General features: G+C 37.2%; 1 protein-coding gene across 1 annotated transcript; it reads left to right on the top strand.

Annotated features, from left to right (window-relative positions):
- The first annotated feature begins 1,057 nt into the window (after positions 1-1,057).
- Positions 1,058-25,799, top strand: LOC138371121 (katanin p60 ATPase-containing subunit A-like 1). The gene is given in 13 exon segments (XM_069335952.1): positions 1,058-1,403; positions 6,873-7,025; positions 7,027-7,047; positions 8,832-8,937; positions 10,775-10,889; positions 12,237-12,305; positions 14,906-15,086; positions 16,552-16,767; positions 17,910-18,089; positions 18,213-18,355; positions 20,866-20,978; positions 22,714-22,840; positions 23,358-25,799. Coding segments are annotated over 13 exon segments (1,686 nt in total). The 5' UTR covers positions 1,058-1,340; the 3' UTR covers positions 23,557-25,799.
- The last annotated feature ends 1,172 nt before the right edge of the window (positions 25,800-26,971 follow it).

Raw genomic sequence — 26,971 nt, 5'->3', positions numbered from 1 at the left:
CATGTGGCCCACTCAACCTCATCTCAAGTCTCACCACCTTGCAATTACTTGGACTGAAGTCGAGCATCCATTTCTCAGATCATCTCTCTAGGAATGTCATTCAAGAGGTGGAATTTTAAGTTCAAGTGCTAAACCAAACAGTAATGGTTGCATATCGTACCATTGTCTACAAGAACACAAAGACGCTAGTGACGGCGCAAACATTCTACCAAGAACTAATTGAGATAGATCCGATTGATTGATAAAGATTAAGCCACCCAAGGTGGCACGGGCATGAATAGCCCGTACGTGGTGGCCCTTTTGAGCCATTACCAGTATCAATAGCTGATACTGGAGATCTGTGGAGGTGCAACTGCACCCTGCGTGACGGGAGATGTCTCCCGAGATAGATTCATGTAACACAACATTAAATAAAAGTACACCCAGTATAAAAAGCAATGCTGTCAGGAAAGACAATTATACACAAGACAAGATTCTAAAAGGGTGGACATTAACAACGAGGAGAGGAGCTCACGGGGAATGGACATTCATTCGGGGATGCAAGGGAAGCTTGATAAGCAGTCTGGTTCAAATGGACGATTCTTGAATTAAGTGTTTGGGGACTCCAAGGCCGCGAGTTCGAGCTCATTGTATTGACTCAATATTTTCTCATAGATACATCACGTTATTTTGATATCCATGTGCATAATAATCTCATATGTAATGCTGTAATAAAAGTGTAATGGAAGTTCGGAGAGATGAACTAGATTCCTACAAAAAAGGCTACTTAAAAAGTACTATATGTCCCTTTTGTTATAGGTGAATCCCTTGTAATCCTCTGATGCTATTGGCGAGTACCCAACTTCTCTGATTACCTAAGTAAATGTTTTTCTATGAACTAACATCAGAGTAAATCAAAGAAAACCGTTCACACTAACGCCATCTGTTGAGCTAACATCACCGTCATATAAACGTTCGTGCGTATGTCCAACAACTGGAGTCGCGTGAGTGTAATAACGGCTTATACTTGAGGTTTCCTGCCTTCCTTCATTAGGGTTAGGGTCCGCTAGGGGCGATGACTGACCAATCACAGATCAGGAACTGACAACAGCCACTGTAGAGCGTTGGGTGTTTGGGTCGAGCTCCAAGTATACAAATTTGGTGACAAATGTGTGGAGACTTGGTTGCATAATATATTTATTTCAATAGTAAAAGAAGGTTTATAAATACCGTCTATTGTGACCGATCATTATGCTCTTTGGACTGTTATACTGAAGTCCAAATATACTATACAGCATTAGTATAAGCGTAGGGTATACTACTGCAGTGGCATAACTAGAAATAGCCGCTGGAAAATAAACATGGATCGCAATTTCAAAATAGCAGAACCATGTCTGGAATGCTGGTACCTCATGGTCAACAAGGTGAGTGACATTTATTTGAAGAAAATGTGACAAAGGCAATAAACACACAAACTAGTGCAATATGTAATAATAATAAGTGTAAGTTCTCCTTTATTAGAAATGCATATATATTTAAAACAAAAAAGCCTTCTGAATCAAATGTTATTTGCTTCTGCTCTGCTTGATTGCTTGGGAATTAAAGTGTCGAGCAGCTGCGGCAATAGTCCGTTTGTGGACTGTTGAACAAGGAAAGTATATTAAATTGATCGTCTCTCTAAACCCCAACAAATCCCGAGCTGCATCTGTCACTCTATGGTCCATTTTAAAGCCTACGCCTACATCGCCTTGAAGAGATTTTGAGCTCCTTTGATTTTACTTCCTGTCCTATTTTTGCATCAAATATCTCGTTCCCTTGAACAAGTTAAGACTCGGTAATGTTGCTCGTCAATCTTGTTTAAATATTGTATAGATAACGTACAAGTGCTCCCAGGATAGCCTAGGGACGCTACTCGGCGACTGTTTCCCACTCGGACTTTACTAAATTGGCACTGTTTTCGTTCGATTGATGAAGATTAAGCCACCCAAAAGGTGGCACGGACATGAATAGCCCGTAAGTGGTGGCCCTTTTGAGCCATTACCAGTATCAAGAGCTGATACTGGAGATATGTGGAGATGCGACTGCACCCTGCGTGACGGGAGATGTCTCCCGTTGTTTTTCGTTTAAATAACAAGTCCCTATGGCTTTAAATAATCCCTAGTACCATTTGACTTAGGTTGTGTGTGTCGTTAGCTACTATATCAAAGGCTTTACTGAAGTAAAGATATAGAATGGGAAGATATTCTTCCTCTTATTGTCTCTTTGAAATATAATGAAACAAATTGTGTAAATTTGTAAACCTGAACGGCTCCTTATACAACGGTGTACAGTGATTTTTTTTTAATTTTGATTTCTAGATTTAACCCAATGACCTTTTTAAGAATAACAGTTCAGGCAATTATCCAACAATAGAAATTAAGCTAACTGAACTACAGTTTCTTTTAAAAATCAGCACCACATTACCAGCCCTCCCTCAATTCGGGTACTTTGCTCGACTTTAATGATTCATTAATTATGCAAGACGTCGAGGACTCTCGAAATTCTTTAAGCATCTTGGTAAATATTTTGGCCCCTGGAGCATCTTAGGACTTTTTATTATTTTTTATAGATTTAGTAACTACGTATTAGTCAATTTCTGTTCACCTTCCATATTGATTTGTTCAGCTGCAGCCATAAGTGCTTATTTAATATACTACCCTTATTTTTACTATTATCAGCTGCGTGCGACTTAATTCTATTTTCAATGGTAGTCTTTTTTTTTCTATAAACACAAAATAGAACACGAAAGAATTCATATGAACTGTTTAAATTGAGGAAAAACCTGGGTAATGCTGGGTCGAAAAGTTGATATATGGAACAATTTACAGGTAACATTAATAATACTTATTATAGATGAATTACTTAGAGCATAGTTTCACATTCACAGCAGTCTCCGTGGTGTAGGGTAAGACACTCGCCTGGCGTTCCGCGAGCGCTATGTCATGGGTTCGTATCCTGGCCGGGGAGGATTTACTGGGCGCAATTCCTTAACTGTAGCCTCTGTTTAACGCAACAGTAAAATGTGTACTTGGATGAAAAAAACGATTCTTCGCGGCAGGGGATCGTATTCCAGGGACCATAGGATTAAGGACTTGCCCGAAACGCTACGCGTACTAGTGGCTGTACAAGAATGTAACAATTGTATATATCTCAAAAAAAAAAAAAAAAAAAAAAAATTAGAAGAGTTAGGATGTATATAAACAGGAGCTGCCTCCTGTGGGCCAATAGCCCATACGAGGCAGCTCGTATATGGACTGTCTTATGCATTATACATTAGAAAGGGATAAATTAAGTGTATGGAGAAGGATAACGGCTATTTCCAGAATAGGGAACTTCCATGTAATAAGATTAAGGCAACTTGATTTACATGTTCTAGGAAAGCGAAGAATAAGGGAGGGGATATAACCGAAGTACATAAAAACGAAACTGTATAAGGCCAATTATTGGTCAACAATTTTGGAAATTAATAGGGCTGTAAATTATCTGGATAAAAGGCGTCGGATCTTCAAATTGTTTCAGGCTTAGGTTAGATGTGATCTACCTTTTATAGGCCCTCTGCTAGTTCTTTATTTGTATGTTCTTGGGAACAAGTTTATCCCAGTACTTCTTGGTAGATGGTTAGTTAGCTCGTCCTGTGGCCTTAACCCTCCAGAGGTTGAGATTTCAACAAATTCAAAACCAAACACAACACACATGCGGACAAGCTTGAATGGTCCCCCAAGCATATGTGACTGAACACACATGTTTACGGACTATTCATGCCCGTGCCACCTCTTGGGTGGCTTAATCTTCATCAATCATCAATTACTCTCATCACAATACGGGAGACATTTCCCGTCACGCAAGGTGCACTTGCACCTCCACAGATCTCCACAGATCTCTTGATACTCGTAATGGCTCAGAAGGGCCACCACTTACGGGCTATTCATGCCCGTGCCACCTTTTGGGTGGCTTAATCTTCATCAATCAATCTCATCACAATCGACTTGATAATCACGGGAGACATCTCCCGTCACGCAGGGTGCAGTCGCACCTCCACAGCAGGTCTCCAGAACCATCTATTGATACTGGTAATGGCTCAAAAGGGCCACCACTTACGGGCTATTCATGCTCGTGTCACCTTTGGGTGGCCTAATCTTCATCAATCATCAATCAATCGACTTGATAATGGTGGACGGACAGAAACGTCGTCTCTTTACTGTCTAGTGTGTGGTTTGGTCAACTTTTTTTTCAGCCACGTTATTGTGACTCCTGGTCTGCACAGGTAATTAGTTTAATGTATTTATTATGCACCCCATACCCATCTTGTTGGCAGAAGTGAAAAGGATTAGAGGCACAAAATGGGCTCAGAGACTGACCCCCATCATTCATTTAGCTAAGCAAGTTAGTCTTGAGCTAGTTACAAAATTCATTGCCCAGTCACATTACCAATGGGCCCGAGACCGACCACAAATACAATTTCTAAATTAAGCAACTGACATGTGGGGAGCAAGCGTCACAATTGATGTTTGTCCTGCACACCGCCCCCCATCCAGTAGGCAGCGGTGGATAGGTTACAATCGCTTACTACCTACAGTTAGCAAACTGGGGGTGTTTGGCAGAGACTTCTGGCAGCAGATAATTTTGAATTAAATATTTTCACATTTCAACATTTGTTACAGAATTATCTGAATTCACGTATCTTTTCGCACTCCATCACATAGTGACAGGTTGTGAGTAATTTTGTTGACACAGTTTACATTTGGTCAGATCTATATCAGCAGATAATGAAAATTCCCAGAAATATTTGTCTCTTAGCCGATCAGTAGTAACATCTAGAAGCCTGCTGATTTTATTGGATGATGATACATAGATGTTTGGCTCCTTTTGCATGATAGTATGATAGATGGAATTACTGGTGTCGAATTTCCTTTGCCTCAAATCTACAAGCTTTTGTAGAAGTTCTTGGACTGGTTATTAACAATCCAAGGTTATACTCAATTTCTCCTTTCAAGGCAGATTCTTTGGCTAAACTGATCATCTCCTATCATGCATTCGGAGACGGAGCCCACATGAAATGGACTGTTACCATCATTAATAATGTTTTTGTATTTGTCTAGCTTCAGACACGAGCACGTTATGTATTGGAGAGTTGAGAGCAAATAAGGATGATAAAGGCCTAGGTTAAGGTATGGGGTTATGGGCGCCATCTGTGTGTGGTGAGCGGGAGCACCTGGAGGGGTGAGGTGCCACTGGTCGCCAGGCGCCCCTCAGTCTCTCACTCTTCTCTCTCCCTCTCACAAGTCACAACACAACATAACCAACTATCACAAGTTGGTAAATACTGTCTGTGTGTGTTCCTTGTGTACCTAGATGGAGGATTGGTGCTTTTATGGTTATGTTCCGCATTGATGTAGTGTGTGTAGTTAGTGTATCATGTTAAGAGATGGAAATGAGGTCGGGTCATGAAAAGGTCAAGGCTATAGCAGGGAACTGATGCCAGTGTTAAAACCCGACCTTCATAAAGCTGTTCATTGATGTATCTGCCCAGATATTCATCGGCAAGAGGCAGCAATTGAGCTTTAATGTGTGCAGCAACTGCTTGTATACCTAACAGCTTGTTTACCTAACTTAAATAAATGTGGTTACAGAATTAACCACAATTTGGTTAATTTTTATCATTTGTTGTGGCGGGACAGGAAGCCAGTATGTGGGCTAGTTGGGGGTCACCCAAGCCCAGCTACTGACCTTCACCAGAATTCATCCCACAGTAATTGCCTAATGTCCAGGTACCTATTTTACTGATGGGTAAAGAGAGGCATCAGGTGAAGGGGAAAACCTTCTCAACTTGAATTGCCTAGAGATTGAGCTCGGGTCTGTTTGAAGCCCAGCACATAGACCACTGTGGTTAGGAGACCCCACGAGCCTTTGGATCATTGTACTGTATTTATATACACCTGATGAAACATTTTTTGTAAGTAGCCTAATATATTCAAACTACAATTTTTGGTCTTTGTGCTAATATAAAATGCATGATTCATTGTATTGCAACACTCTAGTCACAAGGAGCACAATATATTTGTGTAAAGTGAACAAGCAGTGACAAATTTTGCCCCTTGTTCTCTATAATAGTTCAGAGTTTAACTTGCCTTAAACCCTGGTGTGGTATCATTTATTGATCTGAACCACTGCAGGTGTCATTTTCAAATTGCCTACTCTGGGAAGATGTTGGTGTAAAAATGGTTTTCAATTCTCTCGTATAACAATTTGAAATTTTTCTGCCTTTGTTATCGAGTTGAGAGAAAAGGTTTCTTTGTTGCCTACTCTTACCGAACAGCCATTAAAATGAAAAATGAAAAAAAAAAATAAGATTGAAAACATAATGTTTAATATTCAGTACTGTATATAGTTTGGTCCCCAACTTACAATAGGACAAGATGCTAGAAGGTGTTCCCAAGTCTGTTCATGAATGGGGACCAGATTTCCCAAGGGCACAATAAATGGAGGGGGTGGGTTGCATGCCACTAAAACCACTACATATAACCCCATGCTTTTGGGACAAACAGTATAAGAAATGTTACATTATTTACTATGAATAATGGAGTTCACCCAACTTTTGACAAGCAGGGGTTATTTTTAGTTAATATAATTACTAAAAGTGGCTGTGATAGGTGATGGTGCAAGGGCACTAGAGATTGGCAGGTCACCTTTAATGTCCCTGGCTGCTTTGTCACACACTCTAATAGATAATAAAAGTAATTTTGAGAGCTCACTCACTTTAATTGATATTAAAAGTAATTTTATGCCCAGAATACTTAAAAAGTTAATTTCTAATGATTAATAATGATTCAAAACTAATCATATTTTATTTACAGTCTGCCATGATGGTGAATATTCAGGACATTTGTGAAAATATGAGGCTGGCACGTGAAATGGCCCTGACCAGCCAGTACGAGACAGCAGCTGTGTATTATCAGGGTGTTGTACAGCAAATCCATCGCCTGCTTGCTACCATCCAAGAACCCAACCCGAAAAACAAAATGGCAGCAGGTTAGTTTGTGTACGGTTTTTTACATGGGATGTCCTCTCAAGGAAAGTTAACCGCCAAAGGTGTCTATACAGTACAAAGATTTTGTTTGCATAATTTAACAATAGTATAATATTATATTATAAATACTGTACAGTAGTCTCACTCACATGTAGTAATTTTGTTCTGGGCCCCATTCATTTGCAAAGACTTACTTCAGCCAACCTTTATATGTTTGTCTTTATAAAAAATATTATTGTGCTAACGATAGTGCATTTTTTGTACACATTTTAGTACAAAATCACTGACAAGTAATTTTAAACTATTATTTCTTTTAAATTTTGGTTCCGGTCTGTTGAGATACATACTGTACTTGGATTTTCTCCTTGGAGAGTCTTCCAATATTTTTCCATTGCACCGCTCTTACAATGAAGTAAAAGCAGTGCGACTTCACTGTATTCAATAGGAGAAAGCAAGTCTGAGATACGTAAACTTTATGACGTCTTGCATCCACTTAATTACTAAAAAGTGGCTTGTGAAGAGCAGGGGTGCCATAGGCACAGAAAACACTGTATAAACATCAGAGGTAAACGGTTGTTCAACATCCTCCCAGCGAGTATAAGAAATATTGCCGGAACAACCGTGGACATCATCATGGAGAAAATGATCTAGTTTTCTCTTGGAGTGCCGAACCAACTGGGCTGTGGTGGATATGTGGGCCTGTGGGCTGCTCCAAGCAACAGCTTTAGTTACCACATAACGTACTTGGCCCTAGACTAAACTTGGAAAGTAGAACACGAAGTCAATTACAGGTAAACAGGAGTGTGTGCCTTGCAGGCATACCATGCATGATGATAAAAATAACAGCTAGAAGGGAGACTTGAGTGGCGAATCTCTCCAAGCAGGGTCCCATATGCAGTCGGTGCTGCTGCTATCTTATTCATAAGCTGTGTAAATGTTCTTCCAGACTGGATAGATACCTCATTGTTTACTTAAGCAAAAAATGAGGGGGGATAAATATTGTAGAAAACTACGAGAAACTACAGGATGACCTGAACAAACTGAAAGATGAGTTGTCCTCCAACAAGTGTTTAATAAAGTTTTACTCAAGCGCAAAGTAATTAAGCTTAATGCTTGTAATAGTACCAAATGGATGTGGAAACTAATGGAATCAAATGGAAAAATACCTGAGGGATGGTATCACACTGTACCTGCCTCCAGAAACAAACATCAAATGGATATTGGCTGCATTTGCAAGGTTGGTCAACACAAAAACTTCCTTTAGAGATCAGAAAATAGTTATTCAGGACCTTGTATATTACATAGTCTGTCAAACCAATTCAGGATTATATGGCACCAGTGTCAAGGTCTCATTAAATGCATTAAATTTAAGTCTAGAAAAATGTCACTAGACTAGTACAAGTTAGAAATAAGTTATGAGGAATTGAATTTCATATTTGTGGGAAATAAGCCATGGATGATTGACTCGTCAGTTAGCCATCTATGCTTCTGCCATGCATCGAGCCATCCTCAGTTGGCGATACCATGAGGCAGATTGCTTGAAGTTGTCACCCATGGTGGTCACAGGAAGCATTACATCATATGGTGGCTCAGAGATGGAGGCCTGGTCAAGGACTGGGCCACGGGGACACTAAAAAAAAAAAAAAAAAAAAAAAAAAAAAGCCCCGAAATCATCTCAAGATAACCTCAAGAGGTTGGGGCAGTATTGTATATTGCCAATTCAATATTTTTATCTTTTTCATGTAACCCTTTGGGTGCTTTATTAAAAATTGGCATTATATTTTAGGTACAACAGCAAGTTGCAGCAGAGTATGAGAACTTGAAGGAACTTATGAACTGCATATCCTTATTCAAATCCGACAATCCATCAGCTCTCTCAGACAGACCTTTGGGTGAGTTATCACAAACCTTTTGGTTTGTGTGAAAAAGTATTTCTAAAGATGCAAACCAATCTTTTTCAATATGCCATCTAGCAAAGTTAATTGACTTGCATAAAATAAGTGTCTGTGTATGAACTGTTGTTGCTACTAGAGAATGTTGACTAAAATCTCATTAATGTGATATATCAATGAGAAAATTTTGTAGCTGTTGTAAGGAATTTAACCTGCACACTGGGTACTTCCAAGCACATGTCCTAAACCACTCGGCCACAACATGCGCTATATGCTTGGGAGTGCCCAGTGTGCAAGGTTCAAGTCCACACCATGGCTTTTTCAATTCTCATTCTGTAGTGTGGTATTGACAGTTTTATATTAAAAAAAAAATTGTAGTTACCATGTTGGTTCCAGGTATCAGTGTCCTCGTGATCCATATCTGACTAGACCTCCTGGTTGGTGGTCTGGTCAACCAGACTGTTAGCTGCAACTGCTTGTAGTTTGACATGTGAATTGCAGCCCAGTTGATTAAATATCCTTTGGAGGTGTTTCAAAAGTTTTTTTTGAATAAACATATATTCAGCTAGTTGGAACCCTTATGTTTTAGAGAAAATGGAGGAAAGTCTTGGGTCCAAAATGTTGTTAGAATTCATTTAACATGCCTACTGCACTTCTGCTTTTCAGTGAGGGTTGTAAAATTGTAGCCCTGTAATTGTATGTTCAGGACAAAGCATCACCTAATGGGCCCTACGTCTTTACCTGCTGCCATCTAATGCAATGGCTGCCTTTGGATTTCTGTAGTATAGTACCTCCATTTAATTCTGTGGTGGTTTTTCTACTTGAGGCTAATACCTACAGTAGAGGCACCATTCTTCTATTCAATTACCTCGAAACTGAAATCTGCACCTGCCAGCATGCAGCAGTGAAAATCGGAGGCAGACAGAATGAATAGTCTGGCTGACAAATAGACAAAGTATCAAGGGGCTGTGCTTGTACCTTTATCTCCAGTTTACTCCAATTACTGTACTCCTTCTTAAGCTAAAGAAATGTTCCCTTGCATCCCTGTGGATCATCTGCATTCAGCCTGCATCCAGAACATCTTGTTCTGCTATTGCACATGCTCAACTTTTTTGTCCCTGACCAAAATTATGATCCTATATTATGTAATTCTATCCTCTTTCCCCTAAAGTAGAAAGATCCATCTCCTTCAGGTTTACCACTTACTCCATTTATCTGTTCTGGAACCAGTTTTGTAGCATACCTGGTTGAAATAGTAGATATCTCAGACCAATGAGTAATTGTAAGTGGTCTGGGTCCTTCTGGAGCATTTTGCCATCTTTGCCCATCTTAATTATTTTCAAGCTTTCCATAATTCACCAAGATCAACACAGTCCTATTCCTTATCCATGTACTTAATGTATTATGTAAAAGGAAAAGGATTAGTTAAAGTATTGATCCTTGCAGTACTCTGCTTATCAATCTCCTTTGATTTATCCTCGCTGTTACTTTGCCTCCAGTTTGACGGATACTCCCTCGCCTGTTTCAGTGCTCTTCCCATTATATCCGTGGGTAGTTCTGTCAAGTTTCTTTGGTTTATCTGCTCTTTCTGGCTTCCCATTTCTCAATACTGTACTACAGAATGTGGATCATATCAGCCAGTGGTCCATACATTGTTTATACCTGTTATGTAGTATATTAGCAAAAAAATGGATTGAATGTTTTATGTACACTTGTAGCCAAAAACCCTGCAATCCACAAAGCTGGAATTTATGGTTAGCTGCTCTTTTAATCAAACTTTTAAATATTTATATCAATACAGTATAACTATCTAAAATGACAATGCTTCATGTAATAGGCACTTCACTAAGAATGTCATCATTTGAGGAGCCAACACGTGACCCAGATGTGTGGGGTCCTCCTCCACCTCGTGATCCTGATGTCTGGCCACCACCAACTCCAGCAGATCACAAGTAAGAGTAAAGCAATAAATTTCACAATAGGATTTCGTAGGTACTGTACATGGTACGTAATTAGTGCTAGTATATTTGCAGATCCTCTAGTTTGTGCACCAAGTCAAATGTTCAGCAGTTCCTCATTCAGCTGTTTGATAGCTATAAAGTATTTGAATTTGGATTTTGCCAACTTTATAGGTCAGATATGGTTTGTAGATTGTGTTCAGTATACTGGTCAAATAACCTGGATATACGAAATAAATGAGGTCTTGTGAAAAATTGAGTACACTCTAGTTAAATGTGTCTGAATACTGTAAGCAAGTAATTATCAAAAGGAGGCACAAAGCTGGAGAGACAATGTAGCACTACTGGATAAAATAAATGGTCTATGAATTGGATACCCTATAAATAAACTGTAGAATCTCTAGATTATGACAAAAAGGTCCGTACCGATTTGCTAGGATAATAGTGGTAACCTTTTTTCGTTAACTTTTACGTAAATTATTTCCCTAACATCTTGTAGATGAAACATGGTAGAGCTTCTGACATCCAAAACTAGTATTGTGTGTCCCATAATGCTGCTTTCTTCAGATGACCCCTGTGGTCTGGGGCCTCGGTTTTGTTCCCTCTAATTTTACTCCCATTAGGAAATCCGGCAGAAATTTGGCACCAATTAACTTCTCATGGCAGTCAAGGCTATTTTAGGCGAAGTTAGTGTGTTTATGGTTACCTGACTTTTTTTTTTTTTTATTTTTTTATTTTTTTTTTTTTTTATTTTATTTCCCCCCTTTCCCCTCCCCCACTTCTGACCCTCTTAAGATTTGTCAATCGGCTACCAATCCAATAAGGTGTGGGGGGGGGGGGGCAAGGAGAGGAAAGGGTTTGGTGGGTAGATAGCTTCGAGGAATGCTCTTGGGTAATCCAACAAGCAAAGGTTTTAAACAAAAGTATAGAGGCTATATATGTAGATTTGCTAAAGGTAGGATACATGTACAGCTAACTAGATTGATGTACAGTATTGCAAAAGTAATGCAAGGTGGAATACTCTAGAGGTAGGATTCTGCATTAGTGATGCAGAAAGGAGTCTAGGTGTCATTTAGAGGGTTGTGAATATAATATGCCATTGGTTTTGGCAATCTCTTGCTGTTTATGAATAATACCTGTATTTAGCTCGGCATCTATTCACACCGTTCGTAATCACATCGTTGATGAACAAGCCTTACTTGTTTGTATTGTATTACCTGTTTTCCCACTTTCATGGGGGGTGAAGAGTTATCAGCTCGTAGAAGATTGGGGAGCATTTTATGATAATGAAGACATGAAAAATGACACCTATCCATTCACCATATCTTAAACACTAAACAGCAGCATGGCGAACCAGCACCACAACACTCCAGCAGATCCTTCACAGCAGCAGCCCCATAGGAAGCAACGGTGAGTAAGGAAATTGGGCTTCACTCGTAGCACAACCAACACGTTCTGGGATTCTCGCAGCTTTGTGGCTACATCTCTAAGTATTACAGTATTTGTTGTATTAATATTGAAATTTGTAAAACTTGAACACCTTCAGTATAGATGGCCACTGTGTTTAGAAGTGAAGTGATTGAGGCAAACTCCATACATGGCTTTTAAATATAGGTGTGATAAAGCCTGGGAATTTGTGGGATTTTAAACGGTTCCAATATATTTAGTTTTATTGACTGGATTCAGTCAGTAAAAATTCTGTACTTTCTGCAGGTCAGTGACATCTCCGGCTTTGTATTTGGATGTTAGTGTGCAACACTTTCACCTGAGATAGTACTAGTGTCTTAACAAAAAAGTGCCACCTTCATTTTGTCATTTCTTGTATTTAAGGGTCTTATAAATTGTCATCCACGCTTTAAGGGTCTTGCTATCCAGCCTGTCATTTTTCTTGCAGTTGTGATTGTAGTTTTATTGGATTCTTTAAAAGTAAGGTCATTTGACATGATTTACTCTCATCTTGTTTGATTTTCATTTCTATAGTATGATTTGACTGCATTTTTTATGGTTGCTATTTTAGTTTTTACCAAAGTGTAGGAGCTGAAACTTGCCTTCATTGAACATCATACTGTGGCTCACTGAAAGACCTGGTTTACATCAGGAGGTTTGCTGTGTTCTTTCTACATAGTTTCTCTCATAAATCTTTGCCTCATCTGCAAAGGTGCAATTGCATTCGTAAAACCTTGCATCCATGTTTCGGGATGTTCCACCCACGAATTCTTTATCAGATTTGTGATAATTCTTTGTTACAGGCTGTAGTGGCTACATTGCTGTAATGACCTCATTGTTTTTTAAAGTAGGGAATGATTTTGTAAAATACCTATATGGATACTGGCATCATTGCAAGTATTGGTGGTTGCTATCTTTTCTGTTTGAAGAATGACCCATTGCACCGAATCTGCTTTGTTAATGTTATTTTTATCTTTATTGCACTCATCCTTGAGGAACTGCTGGCTAAGAATCCTAGTAGCCTTAACAAATTCCAATCATTATGCCTTATTTTGTCTATTACCATAGTAGGGTCACATTTACTTTGCCCATAATAGGACAAAATGAGGCATAGTGATAAGATTTGTCAGGCTATTAGGATTCATCACCAGCAGTTCCTTAATGTGCCAGTACATCACTAATTCCTCCTGAAACCTGAAATGCTCTTTCTACCTCTTTAAGGAAAGTAGAAAGGCAAGTATAAACATAAACAAATCAGGTTATCCTTTCAACAGGACAAACTGTAATGAATAGTAGAGGGATTGTGGCAGAAAATAACTACAACTGACGATTGTATCGGCAGAATTAACGTCACTGGCACAGTAGGGCTGTATACTATATGCTTTAACAATTGATAAACTATTTGCAGGTGAAACTTAAAGGTAAATACTTAGGCTTGTAGTGGTGATAATGCCATTAGCACTTGTCTCGCACAGGAACCAGGTGAAGTGCCTCATGAATATTAGGGATGCTAAAGTTGTCACAATAAAAAGCATTTGAAGTGGGCATATAATCTAGTCGTTAAATATTATTAAACCCCCCCCCCTCTAACTATTAATACTTTACATGTAAATTTGATCATGATCCCCCACTAAAGTATCTCCCATCACTGCACCTTCCCCTTTCTTTACGTTTGTAAGTGTTGGCTCTGCATCAACATTAAGCTCTTTTAAAAGCCCGTACAGGAAAAGTTACCTACAGATAGTCAACCCTCATCTTGGTGTTTTATTCATAAAACATATTTTGGCTTGCATTAATGTACAGTATACTGTTCCATTATCTCTTGGTGTTCAGCCAATGCTGCCTTAGAATAAAATGCAATTTAAAGACTAAAAATATACAATGTTGAAGCTTGAGGAAAATATAAATCATCTACCTACTTAAAGTGCATTATGGGTTGGCTCATTTAGTTACATATTTTTTATTTGAGCTATAATCAAAGGGCATTACAATATTATTTTTATCCAATAGGGTTTTATAAAATTAAGAGATGTAGATTTCTGACAAATCCAAAAATTAATCTTGTTTCGAAAGATGATGAAGCTTCGGGTCACCATTTAAAATTAATGTACAGTAGCTCGGAATTAGTATAGTTTCTATCGCGGGGTCTGGAAATGGTTACAATTATAAATTCAGGTTCGAGGTACAGTATTACTGTACTTACATATACCAGTGTCTATGGATATAGATGCCAGTATATACATCAGTGTATATACCACTGGTCTTATGCAATATGCAGTACCAGTTGCATATATACCACTGGTACTATACAGTATACAATACCAGTTGAATATATATACCTCTGGTATTATGCAGTATGCAATACCAGTTGAATATATACCACTGGTACTATACAGTCATGCAATACCAGTTGAATATATATCCCTGGTACTATGCAGTATGCAATACCAGTGGTGTATGTATATATACCATTGTATTGTATGTACCAGTTTCTTCAAAAGTGGAGAGGGTCATACCAAGGATTCCCATTTAATTTCATATGGGATAATTTCTTGCTTGCACAGGACTGCCCAGGTGAAGCCAACGCGAGGCCCCAGGAGGCAGGACTCGAGCAAGAATACAGCATCTGGGCGTGCGAGTAAACCAGGGACTAAGAAGAGCACTGAATCCAAGACCGGTCGAGGAAGAGATGATAAGTCAAGTGACCGTAAAGCAAAGAAAGATGGAGACAAGAAGGATGATAAGGTATGTTAAATGTTAACAAATGCTTGAGAAATGGTTTAATCTTTAAATACTAAGCTCATTGGCTTGTGCTGTACTTATAAATGGTGTGTAAAAAGTATAATAGGTAGTTTTCTAACATCATTGGTTAAAAATATTACATAATCTTTTTGATCTTCAGTTGAAAAAGTAAATCATGAGGGTTGTAGAAGTGAGGCTTAGGATGATTAGTGCTTCATCTGGGTCTTCAAAGTTTTTCATTCACCATCATTACCCTCTTTCCCACTTTGATGGTGTGGGGACGGGAATCTTCCCTGAGAAAGAAACATGGATACTGTATAGTATCCATGCTTCCTCACACTTGTTCATCATGTCCGGACTTCATCTTACCAGCCACCTGCTCAACCACTTGGGCTGGACAGTAGTGATAATCTTGCTTCATGCAGGTTGGCATTCAATCCCTGACCATCCAAGTAGATGGGCACCATTCCTTTCCCCCGTCCCATCCTAAATTTTTATTGTGATCCCTTCCAAGTGCTATATAGTCATAATGGCTTGGCACTTTCCTTTCTCCTGATGGTTCCCTTACCTCTCCTCCACCTACCCTCACATTCACTCAAATTCATCTGTTTACCATCACCCATTCATTAAATATGCCCCAAAAATACATTTTCACATATTTTTTTTCCTTCTTTCTCTCCTCCTCTCTTCCCAGTCATCACACTTTCATCTCTTATCCATGTGAGGGTCAGCACTAGCCACTCCATACAGCCTTCTGGTTGCATCTATTTCATAATCAAGGCTTCTATTGCACCTGGCTTAAAATACTATACTCTAAACTTCAACTGCACCATTTCCTCTATCATGCACACATTGCAGATATTTACACTGATCAACAACTTCTATCATTTCCCCCATTCATATTCTTTACGCACACAATTTCCTTCCCTTCTCTACCATAACATTAAGTTTGTCCACATTCACTTTTATCAATCGCAGCCAATACAAATTTTCACTAGTCTACTCAAAATACTGTTTTTAAAAGAACTGTATTGTTTGCATGCTTCTGATTTGTCAAACACACCTTACATTAGGCTTACATTATTACACCTAAATTTCAAACATTTCCATAATATTAATACATTCAAGTAACTAATTTTTCTATCTGATCACCATACTGGAATTCAGATTTTTATCAGTTTATTAATACACTTGTGAAATATGGATAGATTGAAATTACTAGTAATTTTAAACTGCTGTGCTGTATAGCAACAATTCAACTTTTCAATGTAAATGTCCACAAACCTGATGTTTATCAGAATTTTGTATGGGGTTGGGAGTTAGCCGACTTCAAAGCTAGTCAGTTGCTTGGATGTATTTCTTATAAAGCTGTCTGGGTTTTAGAGGTTAGTATTGATACCAAGTTTGTCACTTTGATTTGGAAATATACTGTGATTTTGTAAATACAATAACTTATTCCTTTTCACAGGGAGAAAAAGCTGAGAGCCGTGCTGGAAATGACGATGAAGATGAAAAGAAGTTTGATCCTAGTGGATACGACAGAGATTTGGTCGAGATGTTGGAGCGTGATATTGTACAGAAGAATCCAAGTATTCGTTGGAGTGATATTGCAGATCTAACTGAAGCCAAAAGGCTCTTGGAAGAAGCTGTTGTCTTACCTATGCTGATGCCAGACTTCTTTAAGGTTGGAAGATAATGGACTTTAAAAGTACTATTATTTTAAATTTTGTCAATAAATTTTTACTGCTTAGAATTAATTTGATCTTTTCATGAATTTATTTGAGCACGACTTATTCTAGTGATATCCCACTATAATGTTGTAAAGCAAAATGTGTGATTATTAACTTGATACAATAAGTCAGTGTAGTCCATCTAACTCCTTGTTTAATATTTATCATATAAAGTTTATGATATAGAAATCATTTCACTAAAATGTCCATTATACTGCAAAATAATGTTAAGAGAGCTGCATGTCAGCTATGCCAGTCTTGTTCCCAGGTGGCACAAGCTGTGAGAGCACAGTCATTTCTTTTCAGTATTTTTGTTTACTCGTTTAAATTCACATTCACAAGGCACTGTTTACATAAATGTTTAGTCTAGGCATAAAGACATGATCATAATAGTTGTAGCTACCCCATTCTATATTTTATTGATTTAGTAACAAGAAAAACTTGCAACAGTGGTGAGTTGCCAACAAGTGCATCTTTGTTGTAAGAACATAATTAACCAAAGTTATATAGTATAATTAGTATAGATATGGTTGAGGATTTGTGACATTGCATTTTTGGAGGGATTATTCAAATTATCAAAACAATTTTTTAATTTTTTTCTGTTTCAATTTGTTTTTCATCAGATATTGATAGTGTTCAATACATGATACAGCAGGCTTTACATTTGTGTGTGTGTGTACTTTTAAGATATAATGTTGAACAAAAAAATATAAAAGCACCACATGCATGATTATTAATTATTGAACAAAATATGATTTTCTCCAAACACAACTATAGAATTGTCTGGTCTTCCCAGTAATAGTGTCGTCAAAATGGCTTTGCAGTAATTTTGTAAATCTGAACCTGATTTTGAAGTGTTTAAAATTTATTGTAAATAAAACATTTTAAACCTAGTTTATAGTCACCATTCTTATGCTTTAGGGTTAACTTTCAAAGAAATGTAAATCTGAAAACAAAATTCTTGAGTGAAGTTGCATTGGGCTCAGTAAATTTGCCTTTTTGTGTATGGATAAATTTGTGTAAAATATTTCTTTGTAAGGTATAAAGACTTATCTTCCACTTTAGTTGCATTTTTTTTTATTTCTTTCCATATTAGGGAATTCGGAGACCCTGGAAGGGAGTGTTAATGGTGGGGCCACCAGGCACAGGAAAGACTATGCTTGCCAAGGCCGTAGCAACTGAGTGTGGTACAACATTTTTCAATGTCTCGTCGTCCACTCTCACTTCAAAATACAGAGGTGAATCGGAGAAGCTAGTTAGACTCTTATTTGAAATGGCAAGTGATTTTTTCTACTCTGTTCTTTGTAATTTGTGATAATTTACCTTGCATACTAAATTTTTGTTGTACATATCACATTTGTTATAAATAAAATTATTGCAATGGAGTTTTATTTTGCAGGCTAGATTCTATGCTCCCAGCACAATATTTGTAGATGAAATAGATTCCCTCTGTTCTCGAAGAGGGTCAGAATCTGAACATGAAGCCTCAAGAAGAGTCAAGTCTGAACTTCTCATGCAGATGGATGGCATCCAGTCAACAGAGTAAGGTTCTCATATTTTAAAGTGTGTTGTAGGAATGTGGCAACCCAATCATTTGTGACTATGTGCTTCATACATACCTTCAAGTTAAAGTATGTTTATTGAGACAGGAAAAAAATACATCTCAAAAGGATAGAATAGCTTTGGCTATTAACCCCGCCCCTCCCCGACATGCCCTATGTTCTGATAAATTGATCGGCAGACTTGGCTGGGGACCAATCTTAATAAACTTCTCATGAAGGTTAAATGGTCTTGGCTCTAGAGCTTCTTCCTACCCATGCCTTAGAAAACAAATGCAGTCTTCTCTGTAATTTGAGGGTTAGATGGAAAACTAGAGATGTTGGAAGTGATGGAAAGTTTTTAAGAAGAAAATATCTTGTGTGCTAGGTTTATATGAAACAAAGCCTAATGGAAGTGAAAATGTTGATTGAATGGTCTGAGAATAATAAGAGCTGTATTGGGAAAATTAGTAGTAGGTAGACCATTAAAATAGTGGTGGTATGGCATAATGGATGCCATCTTGTGGCATAATTTAAGGTGTATGTGTATGATATTAAAGTCTAATAAGATTAGCATGGCTTTAGTTATTGAATATGCTCTGTACCATGACAGTGCAGAACAGTCTCAATTCAATGATCTATATGGGACCAACCCCAATTCATTGCATTGAGGGATTCGTTGCAACTGGAGATGCCTCTGTTACATTTCCCATGCCCTGTGGGCTAATTTCACTTGGCAAAATTTTCATTTCAACCTATAATAGACCACTGCCAAATGAACATGTCTGGGGGGGGGGGGGGAAATGTAATCACATCTAATTCATTTCTCAGGTCCCTAGCCTCAAAACTAATTTTCAAAAAGCAGAGCCATACCCAAGCGCACGAAAACCATGCCAACTCTATGAAAACAAATCATAGTTTGGTTTTAAATATTCTCAATAGTGTTCTCAAGGCTCTGTTTCTTGTAATATCGAGTCCATCAACAAAAATTAAAGTGATTGAAGCCATATTAACTTATTCCCTATACAGTGCTGTACATGTAATAAAAAAGTGTTATTAATATAAGTATAATATATTGAAGTATACATGGCATTATGCAAGTGATGAATGGGCAGAAATTTATAATTTAGTGTGTACTTACGAAAATAACATTTTAAGGTATGATTCAAAAGTAATAAAAGGAATACTGTACCTGAATGTATCTGATCACATGAAACGAGATGAAATGGCTCATAGATGACATTAGGGTATGGAGTGTGTCGAGTTGCATAAACCGATGGAACAAGTGGAATTGCTTGGTAGGATTGGAAGTATCAATAACAGGTGATGAAGTGTGAATGAGGAAGTTGGGTAAAAATTTAAGCAATTTCAGAAAGTGGGAAGCTACTTCAAGATGTTAAAGGAGAGGCTATTAAAAAAGCCAATGGGAATGTTGTATGTTGTACATGGCAGAATGTAAACTGAAACACAGATTAGAAATTGTAGGGGGAAAAAAAAAAGAGCGCAATACTTTGGAAATCTGTTCGGTGGAGTTTTTAAAGAAATGCAAATGTGAACATGATTGGTTTTGCTGGTATGAGATATAATTTTGAAATTGTTCACGACTTGATGTTCATCTAATTTCCTAATACTGTATTGAGATGTGCATCTGAATTTTTTAGATTTTTCATACATAATTGTACAATGTTCATATTGGCATATTTTATATACACATTAGTGAAGTTTATACCTACCAGTTTATTCAACTGCATTGGGATAATTGCAGAAGGTATTTCTTACCTCTTACACTTGCATTTAACTATACAAACACCATTATGGAATTATTTAGTAACTGTACATGTCAACAATGAATACATGACACTGACCATTATGCAGTAGGACTCAACATGGCATGATATTCTATGAATTCAATACAAACATTTGCATCACAATATTTTACACATGAATATTGCTATGTACATTATGTAATGTATATATTACATGTATATAGTGTAATGTATATATTGTGTAAAATATTGCTATGTACATTATGTAATATATACATGTACATAGCAACATTCATTTGTAAAATATTGCTATGCAGATGTTGTTTGTATTGAATTCATAGAATATCATGCCATGTTGAGTCCTACTGCATAATGGTCAGTCATGTATTCATTGTTGACATGTACAGTTACTAAATAATTCCATAATGGTGTTTGTATAGTTAAATGCAAGTGTAAGAGGTAAGAAATACCTTCTGCAATTATCCTAATGCAGCTGAATAACATTTAATTAATTTTTATATAAACTTGATGCAATAAATTTATAACTTGTTAAATAGATATCATAATTTTTCATTTATGCTTTATATTCAGTTAACCGTAAAAATGGATAGGTTGAAAGGAAATGAACATTTTATCATTTTTTGTCTGAAATTTGAAAGTTGCCAAAACTGGTATTTTAAGAAATTTATCTTTGCCATGTCATGCTATATTCCACATTTATTAGACATTGATTTCTTTTACCTTATAGTGCTGAAGAACCAAAAGTAGTTATGGTTTTAGCTGCTACCAACTTTCCTTGGGATATAGATGAAGCTCTCAGAAGGCGCTTGGAGAAAAGAATCTACATACCTCTGCCCAATGGTAAGTAGCTGTTCTGTAGGGAACTTTAATTAGCCACTCCAGGCTAAACAGCATTATCACCTAAAGTAATGGCATAAATTATGTAAAATAAAAAATAAAAAAGTCTAGATACATTAGCTTCACATATACCAGTGTTAAATATCTTAATATGAAATATTGGTTGTCCCTTTCATAATACACGTTTACTGAGAAAAGTTCAGCTAAAATGTGGTGCTCTCTCCTCACGACCATTCTCTTGCTCAGACACCCTTAGTTGCACCAGAGGCCCATCCGAAACTGTCATGTAAGATACCTGGAAAGCCGAGGAACCTTGGGAAGCAAAAACCTTTAATTTTATCCCCCCCCAAAAAACTTGAAAATCAACCATGAGAGTAGGCTCCAGGCCTCCATCACATTCCCAGAGGGAACAGCCACCTGACCCATCTCCTCCAGCTTTACAGCAGTTGGTGCCAGCAACTCGATCTCGAACCAAGCTCAGCTTTGGTTTGATATTGCTTGAGATTTTTGTGAACGTGTCAATTCCCAAAGATATGTTCGCAATGTGATGAAATGCAAAATATTTCCTGAATGCATTAGCAGTATGCGAGATGAACAGTGTAGAAGTGAACTGTTGTGGAACACGGGGAAATTGGAATTTACCTGGAAACATTAGGGCAGCTAACTGATAAGAGCTTGAAACAGCTGATTAGCCTGAATTGAGCCAGAACTGTGATGGTTGTTGCATGAATTCACCTTGCCTTTAGGCATATCTGCAGACACAGGCTCTAATAGGCTGTACAGGTATCATTAAACTCTGCTGCAGCTTGGCCAAAATTAAGTTCCAGTGCCATCCAAAAATTCAAACAGGTAATAAGAATGTCCATTTATAAGAACACAAGCATATTCTGAAAAACTGCAAACAGTCAGGTATAGAACTGGATAAAGCCATAATGCCCTGGCTGGACATGCATGCAAGACAATAAACCCCATGGTGAGCAAAGGAACTTGAGCAACCTCAACTGACTTGCACAAACACTCTTTTTTTTCTATTTTTATTGGCTAACAATACCCAGATAACTTTTGAAAAAATAGGCATGCAAGATTAAAACTAGATTTCCATAATTGGCTATAATACATGGTGAAAAATTAAGTGACATTAGCCATATTAAATTTGGAAAACCTCTAGTACATAAATATACTAATTTTAGAAATGTTAACTGCTGACGTATACAAAACATAACATTCCTTAATTATAAAAACAGAACCAAATTGTAAAAATTGTAAAAACCAAAACAAATACAGAACTGCAGTACTGTATGTGAAGTGCTAGTGTGAGGGGTTTGAAAGAGCTATAATTTCTGATCTTTGTGCTGCTGCTTGTGGTGACATTTTCTGTCGCCAACAAATGACATTTGCTTTGTCTAAGTAACTTTTTGAAGATCAAGGAAACTAGATGGTCATTGTATAGTTTATTGTATAAACTGGAAGCAAATTTTCTAGGAACATGGACAGAAGTCGCTAATCACATTGTCATAACTATTTCCTTGGGAGCAACCTCCCACTCCCTTAGCAGTTGAATGAAAAGAGTATTTCCTTGCAAAGAAAACTGGCACATGTAAGACCAACTCGAGATGTCTCCCATGATTCTGTGGCCTACTTTGTTTCTCAGTGAGGGATGCAGTATTCTCACAAGGTATAAAATGACAAAATGACAAAAGTTTAATTTTGTGCTAATTTTAGTTAATTCTCTTTACAGAGGAAGGAAGGGTGGCTCTGCTAACCATCAACTTACGGGAGGTTAAACTAGATGAAAGTGTTAACTTGGGTGAGATTTCCTTGATGCTGTGTGGGTATTCAGGAGCGGACATTACGAATGTTTGCAGGTAAGAAAGTGTTGCAGCAATATTTTAGTAGTACATACAACAAAAGTTGTAATTTCTTTTAATAATACAGATTTTAGGTCTTTGGGCAGTTCTGAATTCTACTAAATCTGAATTAAAAAGTTTAATGGTTTCCATAACATTATATAGTAGTCTGTGTATTTTCTTAATTGCAAGCCTCATTGGTAAATATATCTGCAAAGTTGTGCTTTTCTAGCACCAACAGTCACATTGTTTAACATTACAGTACAAGCTACTTCAGACATTAAGTTATTTAAAAACTGCACTGTACTTTGTCACAAAAAATTGGACGCCTCCATTCCAATTGCTCAATCCATGTACTGGTGTGTGGTTGCATGTGAACAAATCACTGGGAATGTATCATCATTGAATGGAACTTCTCTTGTCAGACGACTTCCCTCTTTTCATCCAGCCTTACAAATAACATGCTTCATTTAACTGCAGACTTAAAGGAATAAAATCAGACTAAAAGTTTTGTTCTTCATGAAATGTATTTCAGGGATGCATCCATGATGTCAATGCGTCGAAAAATAGCTGGACTTACTCCCGATGAAATCCGTGCTCTACCGAAGGAAGAGCTGGACCTGCCAGTCACTCAACGAGATTTTCACGAAGCTATCCAGAAGTGCAACAAGTCTGTCTCTGTGGATGACTTGGAAAAGTATGAGAATTGGATGCGAGAGTTTGGTGCTTCATAGTGACATTGATAATGTGGTTAGCTGCTCTCGGCAACAATTTTTTTTTTTTATTTTTTATAAACAATATAGTGGTTAATACTAAACCTTTGCAGAAAAACTTTCAAAGCTGGTAAATTATTTATTCTTATTATCTAATAGTTGTTCATAACCTTTTCAAAATACATTAGTTTCAGTACAAAATATATAAATGTCTTGGTATTAACTGAATTAACATGTATAAAATGTATACCATTATGATCTGTAGTTCGGTGTCTTTTGTTTTCGAAAATTGCATAATGTTACTACACGCTCATTCAACCTTGAATTGATGATGTACAATAATAAACCCTTTCTGCATAATATATATATGACCCATGTGTGGGTATGGTAGTTGCTGAAGACAAGAATATAAATTGTGTGTACTTTTACACTCCATATTAATAAAATATATTTTCTTTTTTGTATAGTGTTTATTGTATATAATATTGAATACAATAAAAGATATAACTGCCTTATTCTGTGTGCAAAAAAAAATTGACATTTGCCGCCATTAAAATTTTGTAAGCTTTAAAAGATGTCTAAGTATCAGATTTTATGTAAATGGTGCTTTTAGTGTATAAAATTGATATTATATATCGGAAACAATGGAAATGCTGTAAGGGGCAATTTGTACATACAGTACTGTACTAAATTCATAAATTGGTTGCATTTTACTGAATGGAGATGACTTGTCTTGACCTTACTGCTTGAGGTCAATGTATTATTGACACCATCAATAATTTTGTGTAAGGCAAATCTAGTCATACTGGAAGTATAATTTCATTCATTCATTTTAATGTAGTCCAGATATATTAGTATGGAATTGTCTAACTGTGCAACCATAAATGTGTTAACTTTGGCAACAAAGCTACCCAGAAATGTGCCTTAATGCTACTGTATTGTTACCATTTGTAAATTTGCTTGAAGCCGATGCCAAATACTTAATTAAAACTTGTCAATTTTTTTTTTCAATTATCTAATAATTATTAGATTGGAAAAATATGTACATGGTATAGTACTGGAGCTCTTTTAAACTAAGTTTTATTACCATTACACAGTATATATACACTATAAACTTTGATTTTCAAACAAATTAACATGGTACGGTACTATTTAGCTATCACAGATACTTTCATTATTGGGTCCTCTAGTATTCTCACAGCCCTTTGTTTGCTATAATTGAGACAAACATCTTTTATGTATAAACACTTCTATATATAGACAAACTTACACATTGCTGCTGCTTGCATCATAATATAAATCTGATAACTACTACTATTATCAAAAACCCTACAGTCACTTAGTAAAAATAACTGGCTGGATCACTGGAGTGATCTCATGTCATTATATTACCAGATATATTCCCCACAAGATCTAATGTAAGTTGAGGTATGTCTTAGCAAAGACAGTCCACAACATTTTAAATGATCAGTGTGCCTCTGTTCCTTGAGCATCTCTTATATAGCCTTCCCGGTTTGGTGCCTTCATTTGATAATTACTTACTTGAGCATCTCTTATGCAATTCACTCCTTGCCATTAACTTTCTCCCTAATCATTTTCTCACAGCTCAATAGAATTATCTAGTGTTGAGAATGTTGCCATCTCAAAGGGAGTTCAAATCATATATGTAAAATACTCAATAATCCATATTGATTCTGATCCTGGTTTTGAAGTTAAATTATCTTTGTTTTTGCTATTATTTGAAGTCTTACTGTTAAAAAATAGCAAAACACATTGCGAGGAAAATGTCACTACTAATCTGCCACCAACACCAGTTGCACTAACACATGTGAAATCACCTTGATTTATTAGAACTTTTGAAAGTAAAGAGGTTTAGATCTCTAAAGTGGTTGCTGACTGGGTCAGTATGAGTCACAGCATGACACTAGTGGGGTCATGTGGAAATTTTTATTTATATATATACAGTACTGTTGTATATATATATATATAGTGAATTCGCACAAAGGGACTTGAAAATTGAAAAGCTGCTCTAAAGGACGAGAGTTCGTATAATGGGGGCTCATACTAGTCTCGTGTATTTACATTATCATTATCCAGTGGTATGGTGAAAGATATAAATACTTAAAGAATTTTCTTTAATATTTGTTACCCTATCCACACTACACAACATCATGGATCAATGAGCACCACACTCCTGCACCCATCTATTATACATAAATGTTCATAAGGAATTTTATATAAAAATATTAAATTTATTGATTTTTTTTACTTTTGTATATTAACCTTACCCTTGTAAACTAATTGATCTGATTTGTGTAAATTTGAGCCCTTTATCTTAATTTTTGCTGCCAGAACGTTTTTTTATTGAATTAATTTCAAAGTGTACTTTTAACTATATTTTTGAAAACTGATGCCTTTCTGTCCTAGCTGAAAGCTATCTTCCCAAGGATAAGGATTGGGGCTGGGAAGTGGATGTGAGGGGCGCTATTTTCCTCGCAGAAAGGGACTGCTTAACTGCCTCTGTAATTGAAGTGGGAGGGGTCACCACCAGAGATGGTAGTTACTTCTCAGGCTAAACCCTAATGGCTTGGTGCTCGTTTGGAGCACCATGCTACACCCTACGAACACGGTGAAAACCTTGTGGAGCCGCAGCTGCCTGGTAAGCTTTGATTTGAAGTAAGCTCAGAAAAGATGAAACCCTGACCTGCACATCTACTGCAGGACTCTGGGTTGAAGGTGTCGGCCCCAATTGACAGCATGGTAGAGGCAGAAAATGACCCTTGGTCATTAGCAGGGCTGACTATCTCCATTCAAACTTGCATGTAGCAAGAATGGACTAGGCAGGTTCTTGGAAAGTTCTTGCTGTTGTTATAGATTTTAGCAACTCTGAATAAGTTCCAAGTAGCATGGGCTATGGTGAGCCTGTAACTTACCTGGCACAGGAGCAGGGCAAGTAGCACGGGCTATGGTGGACTTAATGGACTTACCTGGCACAGGAGCGTGAGTTCTTGCTATGTCAGGAAATATTGAGGGATGTCACATGCCAAGATAGTTTGTGGGATGAAGTATAAGTGTCAATTAAGATTGGGAAGTGTACCACCCCTGAAGAGGAGGGAGTAACTTATGACATGCTTAACTACATCATGGAGAAAAGCCTATTGTTGGAACCTTACTATTTTACCATGAACGAGACAACGGTTCCCAGTAAATAGGGATAGGAGGGAAGGGGGAGGTAAAGCGGTGGTCATCCTCATCCCTGAAGTCAATGGCGTGTATTGACCCATATCCTTAGTTTTTTGGTTTAGCTAAATTGAGAGAATGAGTGAACATTTTAATTCTTAGTAGATCAGCTGTCCAGAAATTTGTTTGTATTTCTCAAAAGCAAAAGTACGTTTTACATTAAATGTTTGTGCTGAAAATAACTATCAAGTATTTA

This window comes from Procambarus clarkii, chromosome 34 (genome assembly GCF_040958095.1).
Source record: "Procambarus clarkii isolate CNS0578487 chromosome 34, FALCON_Pclarkii_2.0, whole genome shotgun sequence".
Classification (NCBI taxonomy): domain Eukaryota; kingdom Metazoa; phylum Arthropoda; class Malacostraca; order Decapoda; family Cambaridae; genus Procambarus; species Procambarus clarkii.
This window is presented reverse-complemented; position numbering and strand designations above follow the sequence as displayed.